The following is a 23436-nucleotide window of genomic DNA, read 5'->3' on the forward strand; positions in this document are numbered from 1 at the left end:
AGGCAGGTTTCCATTGGACCCCCCCATCCTGGTTTCCGTCAGAGACAACATCTCAACAAAAAGAAAAGGAGTACTTGTGGCACCTTAGAGACTAACAAATTTATTTGAGCATAAGCTTTCATGAGCTACAGCTCACTTCATCGGATGCATTCGGTGGAAAATACAGTGGGGAGATTTTATATACGCAGAGAACATGAAATAATGGGTGTTACCATACACACTGTAATGAGAGTGATCAGGTAAGGTGAGCTATTGCCAGCAGGAGAGAAAAAAACCTTTTGTAGTGATAATCAAGGTGGGCAATTTCCAGCAGTTGACAAAAACGTGCGAGGAACAGTGGGGGGGGGGGGAAGATGTGCGTGAAATAAACATGGGGAAATAGTTCTACTTTTTGTAATGACACATCCACTCCCAGTCTTTATTCAAGCCTAATTTAATGGTGTTCCGTTTGCAAATTAATTCCAATTCAGCGGTCTCTCGTTGGAGTCTGTTTTTGAAGTTTTTTTTTGTTGAAGAATGGCGACTTTTAGGTCTGTAATCGAGTGACCAGAGAGATTGAAGTGTTCTCCGACTAGTTTTTGAATGTTATAATTCTTGACGTCTGATTTGTGTCCATTTATTCTTTTACATATCTATTCAGGGGACACCATCATAGGGCCTAATCACATCAGCCACACTATCAGAGGCTCATTCACCTGCACATCCACCAATGTGATATATGCCATCATGTGCCAGCAATGCGCCTCTGCCATGTACATTGGTCAAACTGGACAGTCTCTACGTAAAAGAATAAATGGACCACAAATCAGATGTCAAGAACAGACTCCAAGACTGGTCCTCCTTTTCTTTTTGTGGATAGAGACTAACACGGCTGCTATTCTAAAACATCTCAACAAGATTTCAACGAGTTGGCAAATTCCTGTAAAGAAATGTTTAGTTGGATTATCAAAGCTTTGAGATCTGGTAAACACACTCTAGACAGCTCACTTGCAAAAATTTACAGATTCACAGTCTGATCCAATATGCATTAAAGGCAGCGGGAAAAGCAACAACCATCTACTTCAATGGATTTTGGAGCAGACCCTTACCATGGCATGAAAACTGAAGTGTAGAAGCTATTGGAGTTTGTGAATCCAAAACTGAAGTTAGCTCCTTTAAAGTGATATTTGACTTTCTTGGATATTTACTTGTAACCCTCCTTTAGTTCCCCATCCCAGTGTGAGGTTGTTAAAGATGGGTAGGTCTGCCTTGTGGCTTTTCTCACAACTTTGGGGGACTGGACCTGAAGTTCTTCCCTTTGCTCTGCATTGTGTGCCAGTGTGTATTCACCTCAGCCCAGACCCGCTCAGACCAACAATCAGTAACAAAGTCATATTCAGTAAGGAAACAGAACAGGATTACAGTCAAGCGGCAACCTCTCTGCTTGCCTCATGCTCCCATCTTCACTGCTAAAAATTTCCCATTGAGAGGGAAGAAAGTATTTCTTTGCATGACCAAGGAAGTTCTCCCAACATGCAGCAGTCTGCAGTCCACAATTTGTAGTTCCCGCGACTGCTGCTGAAGCACACTGGACCTTGGGCTACTACACATTTACATATTAATATCTCCCTAAGCTTATCAATTAATCAACTTGCTTGTTTGTTTTAAAACAAAGAATAATCCTTTGGCAGTATGGCAATTTTTCCATAAACATTCACAGGTCTAGTTATCAGCCCCTAGGGCAAAGAATCGTTAGTTTGTTTTTATAATTCAACATGTAACCCAGTAGAATTACAGTGAGGTCATGTATCATCTTGTTTCTCATTGAATTGGCATCTAGCACTGCATGGTACCATTGTAAACATGAAACACATTGGTTTTAATATTAGCCATTTATCAGGTTTGGAACTTAATATGTCCCTCATGTCTGTAGTAAATGTGTTATGAGCATAGTACATAATTTAGCCTGAACTGTAACAAATATGCTTCTCCTAAACAGTGTTTAGTGAAGTAGCCACACAAACACCTCAGACTTACATTCTCTATGTCCTCACTTGCCTGGGTGTACAGTAGTTGCTTGAGTTAATGTGCATTACCTTTCTGATGTACAATATGAAAAAAATAATGATTTGTAAGACAGTCATTCTACTGAGCTGAGTGACAGCTGAATTGTACTGTGTGATGCTCCAATCTGTCTCATAGGCAAGCAGGAGGTTAAATCATGTCTCCAACATACATCACCATTCAGAGCTGAATTCTTTAGTAAGGCTCTTTTGCCTAGTTTTTTTCATAGCAAAACAAATGTTTGATTCCTTGGCTCCATCTCTCTTTTCTGTCTCCCTAGTGCTAGGATTCTCATTCTGCTACAGAATCACTCCAGCAGGCCTCTGCTCTAAATTTCATGCTTGACACCTTGTTACAGGCACTGTTTTCTCCTAGCTACAAACTCCCAGCTTCCATCTCTGCTACAGTCCTTTCCCCCTTTTAATGGGATTTCCTGTTTTCCTCCAGACTTTTCATTAACACCCCTGTGCTACCTCCTTACTGCTTCTTTACCATGCTACTATTGACCAAACCTCCCAGTGCTTGTGTTACACAAGAACATAAAAATGGACATACTGAGTCACATCAATGATCATCTAGCCCAGCATCCTGTCTTTTGCCAGTGGCCGGTGCCAGATGCTTCAGAGGGAATGAACAGAACAGAGCAATTATCAAGTGATCCACTCCCTGTCAACCAGTCCCAGTTTATGGCAGTCAGATGCTAGGGACACCAAGAGCATACGGTTATATCCCTAAACATCTTAGCTAACAGCCATTGATGAATTAATCCTCCATGAAATTATCTAATTAGTTTTTGAACCCACTTATATTTTTGGCCTTCACTACATCCCTTGACAATGAGTTCCACAGGTTGACTATACATTCTGTAAAGTATTTCTTTATGTTTGTTTCAAACCTGTTGTCTATTAATATCATGCGTTATGTGAAGCAGCCTTGTGTTATGTGAAGTAACACTTGCCTGTTGACTCTCCCCCGCCACCATCATCATGATTTTATAGATCTCATCATATCATATCCCCATTGGTTGTCTCTTTTCCAAAATGAGCAATCACAGTCTTTTTAATCTCTCCTCATATGGAAGCTGTTCCAGACCCCAAATCATTTTTGTTGCCCTTCACTGCACTTTCTCCAATAATAATATATCTTTTTTGAGATAGGCCGACCAGAACTGCATGCAGAATTCAAGGTGTGGCATTATATAGTGGCATTGTGATATTTTATATCCTTTTCCTAATTGTTCCTAACATTGTCAGCCTTTTTTTTTTTTTAAACACTCTTGCCTCACACTGAATGGATATTTTTATAGAACTATCCACAATGACTCCAAGATCTCGTTCTTGAGTGGTAACACAAAATGATGGGGTCTAAATTAGCTATTTTAGTTGGGATTATGTTTTCAAATGTGCATTACTTTGTACTTATCAACATTGAATTTAATTTGCCATTTTGTTATCCAGTCACCCAGTTTTGTGAGATCTCTTTGTAACTGTTCAGTCTGCTTTGGACTAAACTATCTTGAGTAATTTTGTATCATCTGCCAACTTTGCTCCCTCACTGTTTACCCCTTTTTCCAGATAATTTATGAATAAGATGAACACCATTGGTCCCATTCAGGTCATTGGGGAACCCCACTATTTTCCTCTCCACTACGAAAATTGATCATTTACTCTTACCCTTTGTTTCCTGTCTTTTAACCAGTTACTAATCCACAAGAGGACTGTTCCTTTTATCCCATGACTGCTTACTTTGTTGTGGGCCCTGGTCAAATGTTCTCTCAAAGTGCAAGTACACTATATCCACTGGATCACCCTTGTCCATGCTTGTTGACTCCCTCAAAGAGTCAGAACAGATGGATGAGGCATGATTTCCTTTTTCAAAAGCCATCTTGACTCTTCCCCACCATCTCATGTCCATCTATGTGTCTGATAATTTTGTTCTTTACTATAGTTTCAACCAAATTTGACTAGTACTGAAGTTAGGCTAGCAAGCCTGTAATTGTCAGGGTCACCTCTAGAGTCTTTTAAAAAATTATACTTGTTTCATATTCCCTTTCTCATCTCTACTTCCATTACCACTTGGCCCAGGCCCTGATATAGCTTGTATGAACCCGCTTGTCCATCAAGGAGATTCGCCTTTCAGCAGGTTTTCAACCTGACCCTGTAGTTTGTAATTGTGAAAGCACTTTAAAGAGACATGCCGCCTTAACATTTGGCATTTCCTGCCATTCCTGATTTGAAGTGGCTTTTAAGTTTCCTACAGCATAAAGAGTAGTCCATGCACTTTCTTATATGTTCTTTAATAAGTTCCTTTCCCAGATTTACTTTCTTAGGAAAGAGAAAAACAGTTACAGGTATCAGCAAAAAGCGTACCTAATTCTCACAAGTGGAGAGTCAGGTCTTGTTCTGAAGAAAAACTAGGGTTGCAACCCTACAGGATTGTCCTGGAGTCTCCAAGAATTAAAAATTAATCTTTAATTAAAGATTATGTCATGTGATGAAACCTCCAGGAATGTGTCTAACCACAACTGGCAACCCTAAGAAAAACTGGCACATTTACATCTATAATTTTCAAGTGGATGATAAATACCGTGAACATATTCCTACATGTGCTAAGCTCAATGCCTGTTGATTGCTCCAAACACCTTTTGCCATGTGGCACAGAGATGCCGAGATTAACTCTGTTTTCATCATCTGAGAGTTACCATTACATTGTATTTTGGTTCTTCACAACCTCTCAAACAAAGCCTCAGGAACTGGGATGTGTGTAGGGAAATAAGTACATGAGATGTGATTGACCACATGCTCCTAAGAGAAGGTGACGGGGTTGCTATACAGCCACTTCATCGTCCAGCATATTTCCCCTTACCATGTGTATTAGTGTTTTTTTTCCCCACCACTGGATCTTTGTAAAGATTCACCAAATGAATGAAGCTCGTGCCTACAGTCGCTCTGCTCTCACTCACCCATGCAACCCATCACGAGGCTTAAATAGTACATTTTATGCTTATGCGTTGCATTTAATAACAAAGCAGCAGAGCCAGTGTTCATATATGCCTATTATACTAAAAGCAGAAGGATAGAGAGAAGGGCTATTGGGTGGTTTTGAAATTGGCAAATCATCCACACTGACATTGAACCATCTTTTCCCGTTCAGTACTAGCAAAGCCTTTCTGATAACTGGCTATCTTCCTTCTCTTATTCAAATGAGATTTTGAAATTTGACATATCAATTGTGCAGGCTGGCTCCCAGAATCATTAACAAATTCAGATTTGTTATCCTTGGATATGGAAGGTCATTGCTACAGTGAACTACTACACTGAGTTACAACCCTGGCCTGGAACAGATAATATGTGAACCATACCAGGGCAATGGCTGTTCCACCTATAAATTAAAAAGGCTTTTAATAACACAGAAATAAAATAATTCATACAGAGGCTTGTTTCATAAAGAGTATCACAGAGCAATAATATGTATATATTCTTGCAATGTCTGCAATGTTAGGTGATAATGACTGTATAATTCAGTGTGATTTTAAAAAATGAAGCAGCAATAAAATATTGATCAACATGTTGAACCATTATTCAGAAGATGAGATCAATTTATGACTAGCAATAACTTGTAAAGGATTGTGACCTTCCTTGGGTACGTAATAATTCTAGGGATAAGCCACTGTCTATTTGTATGTTTCCTGATGGAATGAAATGTTTATCAAAATCAACTATTGAAAGGTAATAGATTTATGAGCTCCAATTCACTTTCATGAGCCACTCAAAAGGAATATCACTACAAAAGTGGGTTTTGTAAAGGACTGTAGACCTCCGATAATCCATCTGAGAAATCAACCTGGGATGATGGGGAATTTTGAGAATATGTCAATGTTTTAGAGATTGCTTGCAGAGGAAAAAAATAAAAAAGAAGGTGCATGATAAAGTGATATAAGAGAACCTGCTATGTGAATGCACTGTCAACAAATAAAATTATACAAGAGAATCCTCTCACTTGCCCAAAATGTGGACATAATCTGATTTTTTAAATTTATAAATATCATGTCGCTGCATTTTCATGTTTTTGAAATTAGAAGGATGTCATTTCTGTTATGGGAATGTGAGACATCACACAGTAGAATAATATTTCCTGTGTGTTCTGTCTCAGTTGCAATTTAAATTGAATCAATTATGCAGTGTTTTAAATTAGGTGTGCAGCTTCTAATTACTATATCCAAATATATATATATATATATATATATATATATATATATATATATATATATATTTTTCTCAGCTCTCTTTGGAGTTCTTCCCTGGAGCACCAATCTTGATATGACCACAGCAAGTATACATAAGCCTCACACACACACACACACACTTTCTTCAAAACATCAGAATTGCATTTTTTTTTCAATGAACGCAATAGAATTAAAATGCCATTCTAAAACAAAAGAATGAATTTTTGCTTGTTTTAAAGAAAACCAAAAATAACTACACTTTTGTAGAACAAAAAGCAGTTTAAGAGGAAAAGTTATTTCCTAGTGCTGCAGCACTCTGTTCTCCCGCTTTCTAACATAGAAGCTACACAAGGGAGAGAGAGAGAGAGAGAGAGACCAGAGTAGCTGGAGGGAAGGGAGAGCTGGGACTGGCTGGACAAGGGGCGGTTGGGAAGCAGTGGGAGTGCTGAACAGGGGAAAGGCGGGGAAGGAGCAATATACGGAAAGGAGATGTAGTATGGGGAAACTTGGACTGCTTGGGGAAAAAAAGACAGAGAGAAGGGCACAGAGAAATCTTGAAGATGGGAAAGGTAGCTTGTACTGGACATGCTCAGTAGCTGTCTCTCAAGCTGTTCAGTTTCCATTCAGAAAAAAAGCAGTCTTTCAGATTCCTCACATTCACAATCTGAGAGCTGAGCCCACGGGAACTCAAGCGGGAAAGGTTATAAATAGTGGAGTTGTAGACAGCCTTGTGGACTCAGCAGCTGATCCACACAAGACTAAGAGATGATGCATCTACTGTGAAGGCTATCCCCCAATACCTGCACAGTTTTAAATAAAGCCTACAGATTTCTGAACTTGCTAGAAATTGAGCAGACTTAGCTATTGGCTTGGGGTCTCCAACTGCTTCTGCCTGAAAGGATCTTTGAACTGTTTGCTGATCTTTGGAGATTTCTGTAGCAGAACTAAGAGGCTGCCATTCTCCACAAGTGACACATCCATACATGGTAGAGACTAAGGCCATATCTACACCTCGGTAGACACCAAGGCCATGTCTATATCACCCCTTATATTGGCAAAAATATGTGAAAAAACCCACCCACCTGAACAACATATGCCAGCAAAAATTAAGTGGCTGTGTGCACGGCACTATGTTGAAGGAAAAGCTACACGAGTGATCTTACAGTGGCCTAGCTGCATAGGTACAGCTGTGCAGCTATAAGCTCACTAGTGTAGACATGGACTAAGAAATTGCCTCTAGGAGAAGATCAGAAGGAAATATATTTGTGTGTGCACTAAAGTATGAAAATGCATATGCTCTGTTGACACATTGTGCTAAAATATATGTAACAGCAACAAAGTGGGGACATTTGTAAAAAGAACACCAGGAGATTTACCATGTAACGGTTTTGTTGAAAAAACTATTCAAAGTATTCCTAATACTGTTTGAAAATGTTTGTGTATGTATTAAATGTTTGTTCACTAGGAAATTGTATGCTAGTCTCACACTCTCTCTCCCTCTGAGCCTCACTGGCAGCTGTTATTAACAACACTTACATTCAGGGGTTTGCAGATCATAGCTCTAAGGTTTAACTTTGTAATACTTTTTTTCCCTTGAAACAAAACTTTGGCCTCTGGTTCTACAGAGAGGTAAGGTAAGATGCAGGAAAGAAAGGAATGCTACATAATATTACCAAACTCTTACCAGAGTATCTGAACTTCCTCATGGACCATTAATACATTCATCTGCACAACTCTGCTGTGGGATAAGGTAGTATTATCCCCATATTGCAAGTGGGGGTCCCTGATTCACAGAGAGATCAAAGCCAAAATGGTTCAAAACAGTTACTAATTTTGGGTGTCCAATTTGAGACATGGAGCTCTTGATTTTTCAGAGTACTTAGCACTTTTATAAACAGTAGTTTGAAGCACATCTCCAACTGACCGTGGTTGCCATTGTGAGCACTCAGCACTTCTGAAAATCTGGGCTCAGGGTCAAATTAGGCATCCCAGAAAAATGAGGCACTCACAGTTAGTTTCCACCTGCCAAAATTTTGCTTAAAGTCTCTTACCCAGTATCACATAGGAACTTTGTGGCAGAGGCAGAAAGAGAGTCCAGTTTTGCAGAGTATCATTCAACTGCCTGAGCCATGAGACCATCCTGTCTTTTCCTGCAACCCCTTGCCTTATTCATTACACATTGTGATGGTAAACCAAGTGCCAGCTCTGGCCAAGGCTGTGGTGTTAGCTAAGAACGGAAACTCACAGCTGGAAACCAAACCAGCTCACCCATATGCTCGTTTTGTTCAAAATAGCTATTAGTCTTCTAAGACTGTATTTAGTGTTTAGACTCTATGAAATGCCTGTAGGTTGCTGCACGCATTAATCTCACTTGTAATGTCTGTATCTCATGCTATAAAGAAATATGCAAGTTTTGCTTTATAACTTTGAAAATGTTTGCTCTGAACTTGTGAACCCAGGGAGAGGAATTGTCCCCGCAACCCACTATTAAGGAAGGACAATTAAGAAACATCACAGTACAAAGGATTGGTGAGCGCTACCTGCAATGGAGCTTGTCTCATGGTCTGGAAGGTCAAACTTAAAAGATAAAAACAAGGTCACAAGAAAATTTGTCATCTCTTTGTTGTCTGAACTCTCAGAGGGCCAGAGACACTAAAGTAAGGCAGAGATCCCCAGGGGTTACCTCTGACTCCACCCTGAAAGAAATTTTGAATGGACAGACTACCACCTCTCTGACATCTTTAGGAATCAGGGATGGTAACTCATTTGTGTCGGTATGTTTGCTTGCTTTAACCTGTGTATTATTCATTTATTTTTCCTAGCTGTTAAAGCTTTAGAAAGTTTATTACAGAATTGGCTACAGGCATTGTATTTGGTGTAAGAACTAGGGTACCAACTGATCTGGGCTAAGTGACTCGTCTCTTGAGACTGGAAATAACCTGAATATTTTGTGATTTTTGGTGTGACCATTTAACACTAAGTCCAGCTTGCCTGGGTGGCAAGATAGACCGGAGTGCCCAAGGGGACTGTCTGTGACTCTATGGTAAGACTGTTCTAGTGATCCATGAGTTTGCATTTGTTACTGAGTTGGTGAAATCTAATTACAGAACATCTCACCAGTTTGGGGTGTCTGCCCTGTTTTTGGTTCACGACTGTGAGCGTCTCTCTAGGCAGCATGATACACATCTTCCAGCTGCTGCAACAAATGAGGCAATGGCCCTATAGACAATCTCATTCACTATAGAACCCTGATTCATGCCCAGAGCACCATCTGCCTGTGCACTGGAGCTGAGGCAGTGAGGAAAAAATAGAACATGATCATGCAATTAAAGACCATCATCACAAAGTATTTGTACAAAAGGGGTGAATTTAAGTGGCACAGAGCATCCTCATAGCTGGTATTTCCTAACTTTTGAATGCCTGCCTTCACAAACAAGGTTTTTATAATTTATGTGCAATCTAAATTTTTTTTTAAAAACTGAAGACAACTATATTGATTCATACAGAATTAGAACCAGGGTGAGATGCATAGCAGAGTCAGTCCTCTACCACTTGAGCTAATGGCATAACTGACAGCAGTTGCAGGTTTGTCATTCTCTAAGAGGCCAGTCACTCAAGAAAAATGATATTTTCATGCACTTTCACAGCAGAGGAATTGGCGAGACTCAAAACTGGGTTAAAACTCCAGTTTTTGAGGGACTTATACTCTTGTGATTACAGACCCCTCTGCCCATCCTCTTCAGTCTGTCCTTCTCCTATCCCCATATCTCCACACCACCCTGGCTTCCCAGCTCAGTGGCAGTCCTTTCATGTCCCCCGCTCTGCATTCCAGCTCCTCATCTTAATCCCCGCCCTGCTCAGCTCTTTGCCGCAGTCTGCCCATCTCTTTGACGCAGAATTCCTGCTCCTTCAGGCCCAGTGCCTCACCAACCTGCATTTGAATCAGAGAGCTTTCACCACCATCTCCTCTTCACTGCCAGGACACCAGCAGCAGGAGCAATGAGGACACAGAAGAGAGTCTCCCTATTCTCAGTACCTGTGCCTGGCCTCTGGCACCCAAAAGAAGGGTTGCAAGGAAAGTCCTATTCAGTTCTTGAAAGTTTGGGCTGTAGCATACTCAAATACAGACTGAATCTTTGGAGAATTTAGTGCTAAATCCTGACAAATTTCTACCAAACGTATGCAAAATGAGGTTCTAGGGTTCATAACTTGGCCAAAGTGTGGGCAGATTTTCACAGGGGTAGCAACAGTGATAACATCAAATTTCAAGTCCCTATTCACATGGACACATTAGAGTTCACGAAAACAATTTAAATAATTTGTTATCATGGGTAAAGCAACATATCCTCCCTAAACCTCATTCTGAGAAATGGCTGAACCATTTTGTTTCAAGTTTTCCTAAAAATTGAGCCTGAGGTAAACACCCTGCATAGTTAATTTCATCCCAAACAGTCTGGCAAATGATATGAGCAACTGAAAAATAGGGTTTTAATGGGAAATGTTGGGAAAGTTTAATTATAGGCATTGCTACCTGCATAATCATTGCTTAAAGGTTGAGGTAAAAAGGCAGAGTGATCAAAGAAATTCATTATACTACTGAAAGTGTCTAAAGCTGAAAAGGACACAAAAGATGTTAAGAACTCAAGTAATTAGAATGGCACACAGACTACTGCTGAAGAGGTTACTTTTATACATATACGTGAAGCTTGCTGGAGATGAAGGAAGAGCTAATTAAACATTACAGCAAACAGGCAAAAACTAACCACCATACAGCAATGAGGGAATCTGCAGCGAGAAGGCTACAACTCTTTTGTGGAGTATGAGTGAGAAATGATGGACCAAGTACATCAGGCAACTAATTATGTTAAATTGAATAAATCTACATGAAATGTCAAAGGGAAAAAGTGTAAGTTTATTAAGAATTACCGTATATGAAAAGTCAGATCACTCAACTCTTTAAACTGACAGGAGTCAATTCATTACTAAGTTCTAATGGTGCCTATGAGTGTACTGTGGCCTCCTGATTAAATAAGACATTTGCTACCTGGGCACTATAACGCTAAGACATTGAGTATGATTTGTCACATAGATTAAGCACCTGAGCTCATATCATTATCAATCAGAAACAGATTTTTATATAATGGACCTAGAATGGAGCAGTTAATACACATCACATATTCCAGCCATTTGTTAAAGAAAATGTGTGGGGAGGAAAGGTATCTTAACATCAATGAAAGGACAAATTCAACAGGTGCATGCACTGTTTGTGCACTTCTTAAAAAAAAACAAAAACAAAACAAGTTATTGCGTCTGCAGGATAGACTTTAAGATTGTTGTTTCCACTGCCAAGACTGTCACCTTATCCAAATTAAATGCTGACCAACAGATTTCACTTATTTCTTGCAAGAAACTGTAACAGATTGAAATATTTAACCTTTCTATTATTAAAGAAACTCCAATCAAACCAGAGCTGAATCCCAGACCGGAGACTGAATACTTTAAGTTGTGATTGATCTCAGACCATCCTTTTTTCTCACTGAGATTAATTACGTTGAAATACTAAATGATCCACACTTTCCTGCTAAGATGCACACAATTTCTTCTTTATATTTTTGTTTTTAGTCCTTTCAGTTTTATTTATTAAATAGCTTCAGTTTTCTTTAGAAAGTCTTTATACAGTAGCTCACAGAACACAGGGAAGAACAACAAGTACTGAAGTATTTGCAGCACAAGAGATGGAAGCTAATTTTATCACATTTCTTTGTAATTCACTACAGAGGAATGAGAAGTCAATCTTCCAAAGAGAAGCAATTCCACCAATTCAAGACAGCAAAGATACTGTGAAAATTGCTTCAGTGCTTGAAAGAAGATGGATGAAGATTAATGTTCATGCTGTATATGTAAAAAGGCCTTTTGAAGTAACTAAATATTAATCAAGTTACAAGTACTTTCCATAGAAACCAAAATCTAGCAAATTGGGCGGTTACAGTAAGAGAGCCTTCTGGAAACTACTATAAGGTATAGTTTAGTGTCCTCAATTTCTCTACCGAAGACTGGGGGGTGACGGGGGTGGGGAGAAAACCTCAAGTCCAAGAGCGAGCATTTTTTTTTTTTTTTTTTTTTTTTTTTACACTCTGATGGCCATTTTTTCCCCTCTTTGTTAAGGAGTTCTGTGAGAAATCAAGAGTTAAAAGGTAGACCCACTCTCAGTTTTCTCTTGACTTATCTTCCTACTTAAATTCTAGCATGAAAAAATGCTAATTGTCTGGAGGAGGAGATGATTGGTCTAAGTGCAGAAGAAACATATTTAGAACTGGAAAGACCACTTTTCTTTCTCCCAGCAGAGGCATAGAGATAATGCAGAGCCTATTTTACTGATTGCATTATACAGTTTCATCAAGAAAAACCTCCACTTTTGAATTTTCTTTAAATTTGACACAGAATTTCTGACTTGCCACACAAGAAACCTAAGAGAACCAGTAAGCCTTTCCTTGGGAATTTTATTCCAGCTTTCCCCATAACAGAGATCCTGGATAAGAATCACACAGTTGATAATTCTAAGTGAGGAATCAGAGTTTGCACAATTCTAGACATGATAAAAATCAATCATTTTGTAATTTCCCCCCTCCCTCCTTTAGAAAAAATAATCAAAATTTGGAACAGCTCTAGTAAGCTGAAATAAAATTCTATAGCTCAAATGGAAAAGCAAAAGGTTTACAATATAACAGTGAAGACTGATAAAAGCCTGCTAAAGAGAGCAAGAATTTTATGAGATGATCAGCATCCTGTAATCTAAAAAGCACAGCGAGAGGTAAATGTAACTCAGACTATATGAGGATTAACTGATGATCTGAATCCTAACTACCTCATTCAAAACAAATGCTAATGTGAAAGACACCATACATAAAACCTCTCCCTCTTCAGTAACCAGAGATCTGATTAAAGTAAGCAGACAAAACCAAATGTTGCCTTAGATTAGATCTAATGACGTTCTTATTAAGTTTAAAAATAGGTGATTTTTGGTGCAGAAATTTGCACCCAGGAAAACAAACCATTTATAGCAAAACATATCACAAATACTTTGAGTTCATTAATTGGTCAGAACCCAGCTACATCAGTGACCATTCACAACTCAAGACAACTCCGGACTCCTTGGAGATGATGATGCAGCTAACAAAACTCACACTAAAATGCTTGAGAGGTCAATAAGAGCTGATAGGTGCTCCGCACTTTTGAAAATCAGCCATTTATTTAGGTGACTAAGGTCCCACTTCAGCAAGGAACATAAGCACCCGATTAACTTTAAGCATGTAAGCTGTCCCAGTGATTTCAGTAGAACCACTCACATGTACTTAAAATTAGGCATGTGCTTATATGCCTTCATGAGGGATTTAGAAGCCTAAGTTTTAGGATCCTAATTATTAAAGTATTGACGATGTATACTAACACACACATGGAAATCTAAGAATATATGTTCCAAACTCGTCGTATGTATAAACGAGATCACCATTTTTAGCCCTATATATGTAAACAAACTATACAGTTCAAAATGGAAGTGCAGTACATTAGGAACTGTTTAATATTACTGGGAATCTCTCTATAGGGTATATTGTGGATGAAGAAAATCCTAATTTCTTAAAACTAAAACTGATTACTTTTCGGGGGGGGGGGGGGGGAGACAGAATCCCAGAGACATAGTGAAAGGCTAACCAGATGTGTTTTGCAATGTTCCTTGGAGGATCTTTCATCTTCATCACCTGTAACAACGTTAATGAGATCCCATACAAGTGCTCAAGTGATAGGCACAGTGTAAGAGCCTGTATCACTAGGTTAGAAGGCACTTTAAATCTAAACCTGTTTTGGGGCTCATAAAATTTCCAAAGCTTTTCCTTTGAGGCTGAAGACTCACTCAGCCCAAAGTTCCCCATGAAGCTTGAGAAAAAGTAGGGCAACCATTAAGTATAATGCACACACACACACACACACAAATCTAAGTTAAAAACTGTATCTTACTTTTGTTCATTTGCATGTGATATAAATAGAGCAAAAACATATAAACAAACATAAATCCAATAGACTCAAAAGGATACTATTTATATAGTATATATATTTTCTTAAATTAAACATAAAATTTGTGTATGAAAACATCAGAACTAAGATCTGTTTGAAACCTGTTAAACATTCTAGTAACAAAAATCTCAGACACCCAAATTTACAGTATCAATAATAAATTAGCATGTGCCCTTGCATATTAATATCCCAATCCTGACCTTTTGAGAAGCTGTAAATGTAAGTCTGTGGTGGTGCAGCTACCCCACACAGGCAGAAGGGTTAAAGCAGCCTTAGAGAGGCTGCTGAGAACCCAGCCAATTAGAAGAGGACTTATTGAGCCAGCCAATAGGGAAAAGGCTTAGTTGAGCAGCCAATCAGGGCCAGGCTGGCCCGTGTAAGAAGGGATGCTAAGCAGAACAGAGGTAGTCTCTCCCTGGAGACCAAGGGAGAAGGACTGGCTGCCCTGTAAGAGGGTTGCGAGAGACAGCACCATGGACAGAGCAGTGCTGAGCAGGGTCAGGGAGCAAGAGGGAACTCCAGACTGACCATTTTCAGACTGAAGCCTTGATACAAGGGTGGAGAAGGTGCTAGGGCTACAGGGAAGTGGCCCAGGGAAACAGATGGGGGAGTAGGAGGAGGGTCAGTATGTGGCTGCTAGCTATAGGGTCCCTGGGCTGGTCATTGGAGTAGCAGGTGGGCCTGGGTCCTTTTGCCCCCCCACTCACCACTGAGGGGAGTCCAGTGCATGGACTGTAGTTTGCCACTGAGGTGAGTGGTGGGACCGAGGACTGTAGGGTCCCCATGAAGGGGGTTGGGAGAACTGAGTGGGGCACAACCAGAGGGCTGTGTCCAGAAGAGGACACTGTGGTCCGGGGAGCAACATGGGTCCTAGAGGTGGAGGCGAGAGCGATGACTGGCAAGACACCACTAGAACACACTGCTGAAATGAGAGCTAATTCCCAGGATGGCCATCAGGAGTCCCACCCCATTACAAAGACTTTCTTGTAAGTGATAAAGTTTGTTCATTTGAGTTTCTGAAATTTATCTCTAACATCAAGTGCAAAAACAAAAAAAATAGTTTTTTGGCCTTAACTTATTCATCCTTCCAAATAAATGTTAGTTTCTATAGAAAAATCTGCACATTTGAGCTGTAACTCTCTATGGAGAGAGACTGCAAGACAATTACTAAAATGGGGAACAGCAGAGAAACACTTATTAGTTTTAAGTGATGCACAACTTCAAATGTCAAAATTGTGTCCACGTTATTTGTAAATGTTTTATTGTGCACACCCACAGCATTTATCCCAATCTTTTCATTTACCACACAAAATGAGCATGACCTCAATAAAAAAGAAAAGCAATATTATAAATCTCATTACTCATTTTTTAGGTGAAAATCAGTCAAATTACCTCCATATCAATTCTGCAATGCCAACAAGCTTACTAAAGTAGGATTTAGTTTACACAATTATGTAAGATTATACCAGGGTACTGCTAAATATTTAGGGCCAGAATCTGCTACTCCCATTAAATAGTTTCAAGTAGTCCCATTGATTTGATTGGGACTGCTCAGGAGGTGAGGGACTACACCACAGGAGTAAAGATGTCAGGATCTGGCCCACAGCGGACAAAACAAAGACAAATCTAGTTCATTTCAGAAGTATGTTAGGAGGATTCCTATCAGATTCTTTTTGAACATTAATTGTCATTGGTACTGCCTATTTGGAGTGTTTTTATTTTTAATCTATAGCAATTAAACCAACCCCCCGTACCCTTTCAAGTACAAGACCAGTTTTGAAGAATTGTTAAATCATTTTATTTAAGCCTCTGTTCTGTGCACTTAAAATAAAGAATGTAAGGTAGGGGCATGCAGGATCTGGCAAAGAAGCACCTGGAGTAAGATGTCTATAAGATCCCTTCCTAATAAAGTAGAGAAATGAAAAGTGACAAAACAAAAGCAACACCACGTTTCTTGTAGACAAAAGAGATGTGTGTTTTCAAGAGCTCTACCTGGAGTCACTATTATAGCAGCTGTACCACCTAACCTCTATCAGTTACAATCTAGAACAGTGCCACTTTCTATTAACTAAGCAATAGAGGAACTAAAATTACTTACACTAGTGTATGTGAGTCACTCAGCTTGCTCCAATGCATTCTGATTACTTAATTAGGTAGATAGTGTAGCACATGTGGTTTTCTAGTCAAGTTCATCACAAAGGCCAGATCATCAAAGCAGAATAGTTGTGTGCTCTACAGCTAGATTAAAAATACAGATTTCTTCATTAAGTGTCTTGAAGCTGACTGTGCCTCCTGGTTTGTCACCATCTATTCAGACAATTAAATAAAGCCTCGTGCTGGAAAACCAAAGCTAATAAAAGAACCGTAAATTGAAGTACAGCTGGCAATCTTTTTATTTATTAAGTCCTCAGTGTACACTGTGACAATCTCTAGAAGGCAAGGCACTTGCTGGGATTTTTTCTTTAATATTTGTCCTCTTTCAAGGGATGACATTTCACCGATAGGATTTCCAAACCTTTGTCATCCGCACAAAAAGGCAAAGAATAAACAAAGGTCACCTCTTAAAGCTAAGAAACATGAAACAATCAACAAACTTTGAAAAATTGTTCGTGTCAATCAAAAAAAAAAAAAAAAGAGTATGAGTAGCAAAACTACTCCTGAAAAAATGATCTTGCATGTGTCAGATAAAGTTCCAGTTTAAATATGTTATTCCAAAGCAGCAATTAGAGCTACATATTTCTACCTCTGTCAACAGGGCTGACTAGAAAGAGAGAGATCAATAGGTAGAATATTGAGTTCGAGTCAGTGAGAAAAAAAATCCCAGTTCATCCAACAAAATCTACTATGCAGATGTTTAGAATTTGGTGAATTTTAGCTAACCACTGCATAATATACAAGACATTTATTACATAGCTTATATTTTCTAATGGTATGAAATCATCATCTCTTCTGCTCTTGACCACAAAGCCAGCATCACATGAATGATGCAGAACAACATATGTTTACTTGATGGCACAGATTGCCTTGCATTATGGAAAAATATAACATTCATAATTTAAACATGGTGACTAAACAACAGTTCAAATAAATGCAAAATATTTAAAGGTATTTTGTTAAAAATGCTAACAGTCATAACCTGACTATCTTGCAACTAAGAAGGAAAAACCCTTTCATGAGAATATTTCTGCAGTCAAGTCACCATTCACCTACATGCACATATGAAGTACCTACAGCAATTAAAACAACTTCCTTTGTCAATCCCCTACCCTTGCTCCACCTCAATTATTCAAACTTCTAAAAAAAAAAAAAGTTTGTTTTCAGATAAAATTCTCCCTCATAGGTCAAAGCCGGAATATGACTATATTTAGCAATTTGAAAATAATTTATCGGACAACTCTGAGCTGTTTAAGGGGGGGAAGGGGGAGGAACCCCACACTTTGCTATTCTATTGTAATCTGGGATGAAATCCTGGCCCCACTAAAATCAAAGGCAAAACTCCTATTGACTTCAATAGGGGCAGGATTTCTCTGACAATTGAATGCTGAATGGTAGAATCTTCAAATTTGACTTGCTTTGTAGGTGTTATAGAACCTTGATAAGCTAGCTAAGTTTGAAGAAAATCAGATCAGTACTTTTAAAAAGTTAGGATACTTGGTACATTAAACTCCTACCACTTTATAAAACAACTTGTAAAGAAGTTTGTTAAAAATGCTTTAGATTGGGATTATGAAGATGTACCTCACTCAAAAGAGTAAAATTCATGGAAAAACAAAATTGAATACTTTCCAGGTGGAACTTGCCAACAGTACAGCCATATTAAGGTGGCCCTTCTGGAGGTGCTGCTTCTTTCTCCATATTTAAAAGGACCAGCTAGCAGGAAACCATGAGGTGAAAGGATCCTAAGAAAGGGTAATTCCCTACTGGGGAAAAGGAGGATGGACCATCAACTTTCTGAAAGCCAAGGATCTCACTGACAGACACAGTGAGGTTTTCTGAGATGGGCCTTGGTATCCCATGTATTTGAGCTAGTTATATCGTAGTAAAATAAGACGACATTATGTTGGTAAAATAAAATCCACATCCATTATAGACATTAGGGTCTCCTGCTCTTAAGGTTTATTATCCAAATTGTCACAGGGATGCATTTTCTAACACTCATAATGATGATTCTCTATTCCACCACCTAGCTTGCTCAACATGTAAGCATCACATGATAAAGAGCTCCATCTCAAGGAATTCATAAAAGCATAAGAGGAGGCCTCAGTTAAGGTATCTTCACTTGGATGCTTCAGCTCCTTACTACAGATTGGAGAGAGTCACCAGGACAAGAAGTGTACACAGATACAGAGGTAAAACTATGGTTCAGGCCAAGGGGTGGCCATTTCATTTTTAACCTTCCCTCTCAAAATAAACTCTTACCTTGAGCTATTTCATGCTCAAATCTCAGCACTGAGGTAATTTGGAAAGTTTGATAAAAATCTGTTCAGTCATTTTAGAGCCAAGCAAGTGTGAAGTAAGTGTCATTCTTTAGGAAACAATTTACAATGTCAATTTCTATAAAAGAGGTGGATAGAGATCTTATGTCATGGATACATTTTTCAAGATAACCTAGAACACTTATGTGGCTCACACTCACCCCAGTGGGACACATTTCACAGTCTGGCTTCTCCAGAACAAAAGCTATTGTCCAGCCGAAATAATGGACTGGTGTGTGTATTTACACATTATAAAGAAAATTCCAAAGGAACAACTACCTTTTTGAGGGCAATGAAAATCAGAATTACAATTTAAAATAAAAGTGTTTCAATTTGCTTAGTTATCGTAAGTGTCTGGAGACTTCAACAAAAACTACTCAACGTGCCCTTGGCTTTATTTCCTCCCATTTCTTCTATTGAGGGGGTAGAGGCAAGGGGATTCTCTCTCTCCCTCCTGCCCTCATTAAAAGCTACAGGGAATTCAACTACAAAAATCCACCGGTCATAGGAGCCATTAGAAGCAAGTAGCAATCCACAAAGTCTTGTGTCTCTATGCTGGATGCAGGTAGGAAAGAATGTCATCGGGAACAGTAGTGGTCTGTGCAGCCCCCACAGAGCTTAAACCCCACACAGCAGAAGCGTTTTGCAGCATCTGAAGGAAAGAAGGAGCATGCCAAGGACCAGGAGCATGCCAAGGAGCATCCCTCCTTCCACAACTCCCTGTGGTAAGGGCCAGATGCAAAACCCAATGAAGTCAATTGGAGTGTTTCCATTGACTTAACGGATTTTGGATCAGGCCCTAAATCTGCAGCTTTTTGATCCCCTCTGGACAAAAACTGATAATAATTTAAGGCTAAATGTTACTAATAGCCTACTACAATATGAGGGTTTTTTTTGTCCTTTTTAGATCATTTCAGTGTTTTGTTGTAGCTGTCTTGCTAATGTAATATCTGGTAACTTTAAAACATTTCAGTGACTTAAGTAAAACAAAATGTAAAGGAGAACAAACACACACATCATAAAATTAGTAAATATCTAGTTTTCCTAGATCAATGCACTTACAAATGAACAGGTAAAGTTATCCAATTTTTAAACAAATACAGCACTTAAGAGAAAAAAAAAATCACATCTTTGTCATATAATTTTCAAGCCTATGCTCAGTGAAGAGGTGGCATGGCAGAGATCCTATACGCCTCAGGAGACAACCAGAGTGGAATTGAGAGTATATTTTGTGTGTGAATTAGAGGTAAGATGTAATGACACAGGATGAAAGGCTCAGCAGTGATTTTAATAAAGGCAGGAGACAGTACTTCCCTGTGGACTCTATATGCAAAAGGAGTGGGACTCAACTAGAATATGTGAAAAGATTCAACAAAAAGCAGGAATACATGTTTCAAAGTTGTGAGATTTCTATTAAAATTCATCTGCATTTTATTGAAGTAGAGAATTCTAACTTGGAGACTAACGTTTCTGTGAGTTTATCACATGCCCTTACAACAAAAAATATCTAGAACAATTTCCTCTCTTGTGATATACAGTACTACAGGATAAAGAACTGAAGGGCTCAATTAAAAAAGTTATTTCCTTTAAAAATAGTTGTACATATTATAAGGCAATTAAAACGGTGTGGTTAGCATTTGTCTAAAAGTAATTTCATTGCTCCTGTTATTTTGAAAGTGTAGTTTGATTTTTATTTCGATATAATGAATAACCCACTTGATTTTGTAATCTCCAGGGTAATGGCAGTTTTAATCGCTATCCTTTATTATGTGCTTTTTAGCAATCCTCAAAAAAGAGCAGTTATCTATGGTTCTAATACTGTTGAAATATGAAGCAGAGTTCCAGAGAAGAATTATTGCTTTTATTCCCCCCCTTTTTTAAATGGCAGGGTAAGTTTGTGATTTTCTACCGATCTCTTTCTTCAAATCATTTAAAAAAAAATCTAAGTAAAAGATCTGAAGCAAAGCAAAATGAATGGGATGAACTACTGGAAGAAAAATCTTGCTTTTTTTTTTTTTTTGGATCCTCTGCGATAATTGCAGATCTGGCCTGCTGCCAGTGAGGCTGAACACACTATGATGTCTGGCCAAGTAAAGTAATCTCTTGGTTCAGATCTGAAGTCTGATGAAAATTACAAATCAGTGACAAAATCAAAATGCCACCTGTGATTTTATGCTAAAACTAATTTGATGGAAAGAGCAACACAATGCAAACAGCCTCTTTAACAGAGTCTAAACTCTGACTAGATTGAAACCAATGTTAATAGATAGAGATTGGTATTGTGAAAATAAGTTGGGCTCTGCAGATGTTCTTTTTAAAACTGGCAGTCTGTGTCTGACAGGTAAATTGCTCTGAAATGATGTTTGAAATCTGAGGTCAAACTTTTTAAGACAAGAATTTTAAACTAATATACTTTTGCTGGAATCTTTATTCACTTGCTAGACTATGCAATATGTACTAAACAAAAGTAATCTACATTTCTTCATTTCCTCTCCATACACCATATGCACTATAGGTCAAGAAACTTATAAAGAGGGATTTTTTTTCCCCGTACTGTCTTTTTTTTTTCTCCCACTGAGGGGTCTACATTGGAGTAGGTTGCTATAGAAATAGCTGTCCAACTGCAACAATCTCAGCAATAATCCAGAATTGAATCATTGACCTCTTAAGCTGAAAATGTAAGAAATAATCATGATACATTGCAAGAACTCTGATTAGCTTAAAAGGAGCCAATGTGGTTATTCAGCTCATTCACTTGTCATTAGTATCTAGAAACAGATTATCTAACAAGGAGTTTGCCTATGTAACCGTGTATGGCATAAAAATGAACAAAGGGAAATATTGCAGTTTTGTTGTACTATTATAAATGTTTTTCATAAGGTTAGGAATTTCTTGAGAGATGTTCCCATTTTTAATTTCATTGACTTTGAATCTGGTCCTGCGTGCATTGTGCAGGCACCATAATATCACATGCCTAATATAGTAATATTAGCAATCATATTCAGGATAGAACTGTCAGAACCAGTGTAATTTAGACGTTTATCAGTAAAATAAAATTTAAAAAAGCATCACTATCACTTTGTGAACTACTGTTGGTGCCATTACTATTTATAGTAAAGTTCAATACCATATGTTTATTTAATTTTATTTATAATGTTGCACATTGAAGAAAAAGAGTATACCAGTAAGAACAGCTTCTAACAATGCAGATGGTCTGAATCTCATTTGCTAGATTTTGCTTCATATTCATTGTCCCATCCAAAATTCAAGGCTTATGTGGAGTATTTAATCAAGTATGACAGCACAGGATTTACTGAGCTCTCACAAAATAACAAACTGTATTTTTGTAACTGTGCTAAAGAGTATTGTAGAACCTCAGAGTTACAAACTGATCAGTCAACCACACACCTCATTTGGAATTGGAAGTACCCAATCAGGCAGTAGCAGAGACAAAAACAAATAAATAAATAAAAGCAAATGCAGTACAGTACTGTGTTTAAATGTAAACTACTAAAAAATAAAAGGGAAAGTTGTTGAAATATTTGACAAGAGAAAGAAAATGGTTGTGTGCTTGTTTCATTTAAATTAAGATGGTTAAAAGCAGCATTTTTCTTTTGCATAGTAGTTTCAAAGCTGTATTAAGTCAATATTCAGTTGTAAACTTTTAAAGAACAACCATAATGTTTTGTTAGGAATTACGAACAAACTCCATTCCCAAGGATGCTTAACTGTTTATATATTCTCTTTAGAAGACTTATGCAGCTATCAGAAGAAAGTGTTTCTAATGTCACTGAAAACAATGGTAACTAGATGGAGTGCAAGCACAGTGCATTTTGGCAATTAACTTATAGTATATATTTGTATTTCAGCTATTTCATATTTTCAGTATTTTGCTATTTCCTTTCTTCAGTGATGTTTTCTATGGATTTAGTATTCTCTTTGATCTTCAAGTTCACTTTTGCATTTTGTATTTTTTTTCTTTCCCCACCGCCCCAGCAATGTTAACAAAGGAATCCTTTACCAAGCCTCCTTAACCTTCTAGTAACTATATCTTAAAGCCACTCCTTACATATTTCCTTTCATATTCAAAGAGCAATTCCATGCCAGGTAGACCCTAGAGTTCTCACTAAACTCTGAACTTTAGAAACATACGCATGCACAGAGAAGCATTCACACCAACATAAAATAAACTCTGAAGAACACAGATGCATATAGGTATTCGGAGTAAATTAAAATAAGTAAGTACCTACCTGGAATAAGCTGACCCAGTAACTGGTGGGACCTGGACAGGCTGAGTACAGCTACAATGACAAAAAAAGGATAATGTTTCCATTTCATGATGTTTCCTTCCTTGCATTACACCAGCTCAGCAGCATTTAATTGTTATCTGCAACAAAAGTGGAAAGAGGGTAGACTAAGATGACAGTTTATAGTCATTGGCAATTTGGAAGAGCTTTAAAACACTTTTAGCCTAGTACATCTCTGTCAAATTCACGGATTTCAATATAGGTCTTTATTCAAGCACTTTTGATTCTTTGTAATAAGTAGTTGGTTGTAAAATATGAACAAACCTGAATCCCCATACTACAGCAGACCAGGCACCAACAGTGGCAGATGCATTGA

At 38.3% G+C, this 23436-nt stretch overlaps 1 protein-coding gene across 4 annotated transcripts in view; it reads right to left on the bottom strand.

Moving 5' to 3' along the window:
- Positions 1-23436, bottom strand: part of ROBO1 (roundabout guidance receptor 1) — a 1032053-nt gene that overhangs the window by 833254 nt on the left and 175363 nt on the right. For all 4 annotated transcript variants that reach the window (XM_074971626.1, XM_074971617.1, XM_074971599.1 and 1 more), the window contains exon 2: positions 23064-23200. In XM_074971626.1, coding sequence (XP_074827727.1) covers positions 23064-23151 — 88 coding nt within the window. In that variant the 5' untranslated portion in view covers positions 23152-23200. The remainder of the gene's footprint in view (positions 1-23063; positions 23201-23436) is intronic.

The sequence above is a fragment of the Natator depressus genome, chromosome 1, assembly GCF_965152275.1.
Source record: "Natator depressus isolate rNatDep1 chromosome 1, rNatDep2.hap1, whole genome shotgun sequence".
NCBI lineage: Eukaryota > Metazoa > Chordata > Testudines > Cheloniidae > Natator > Natator depressus.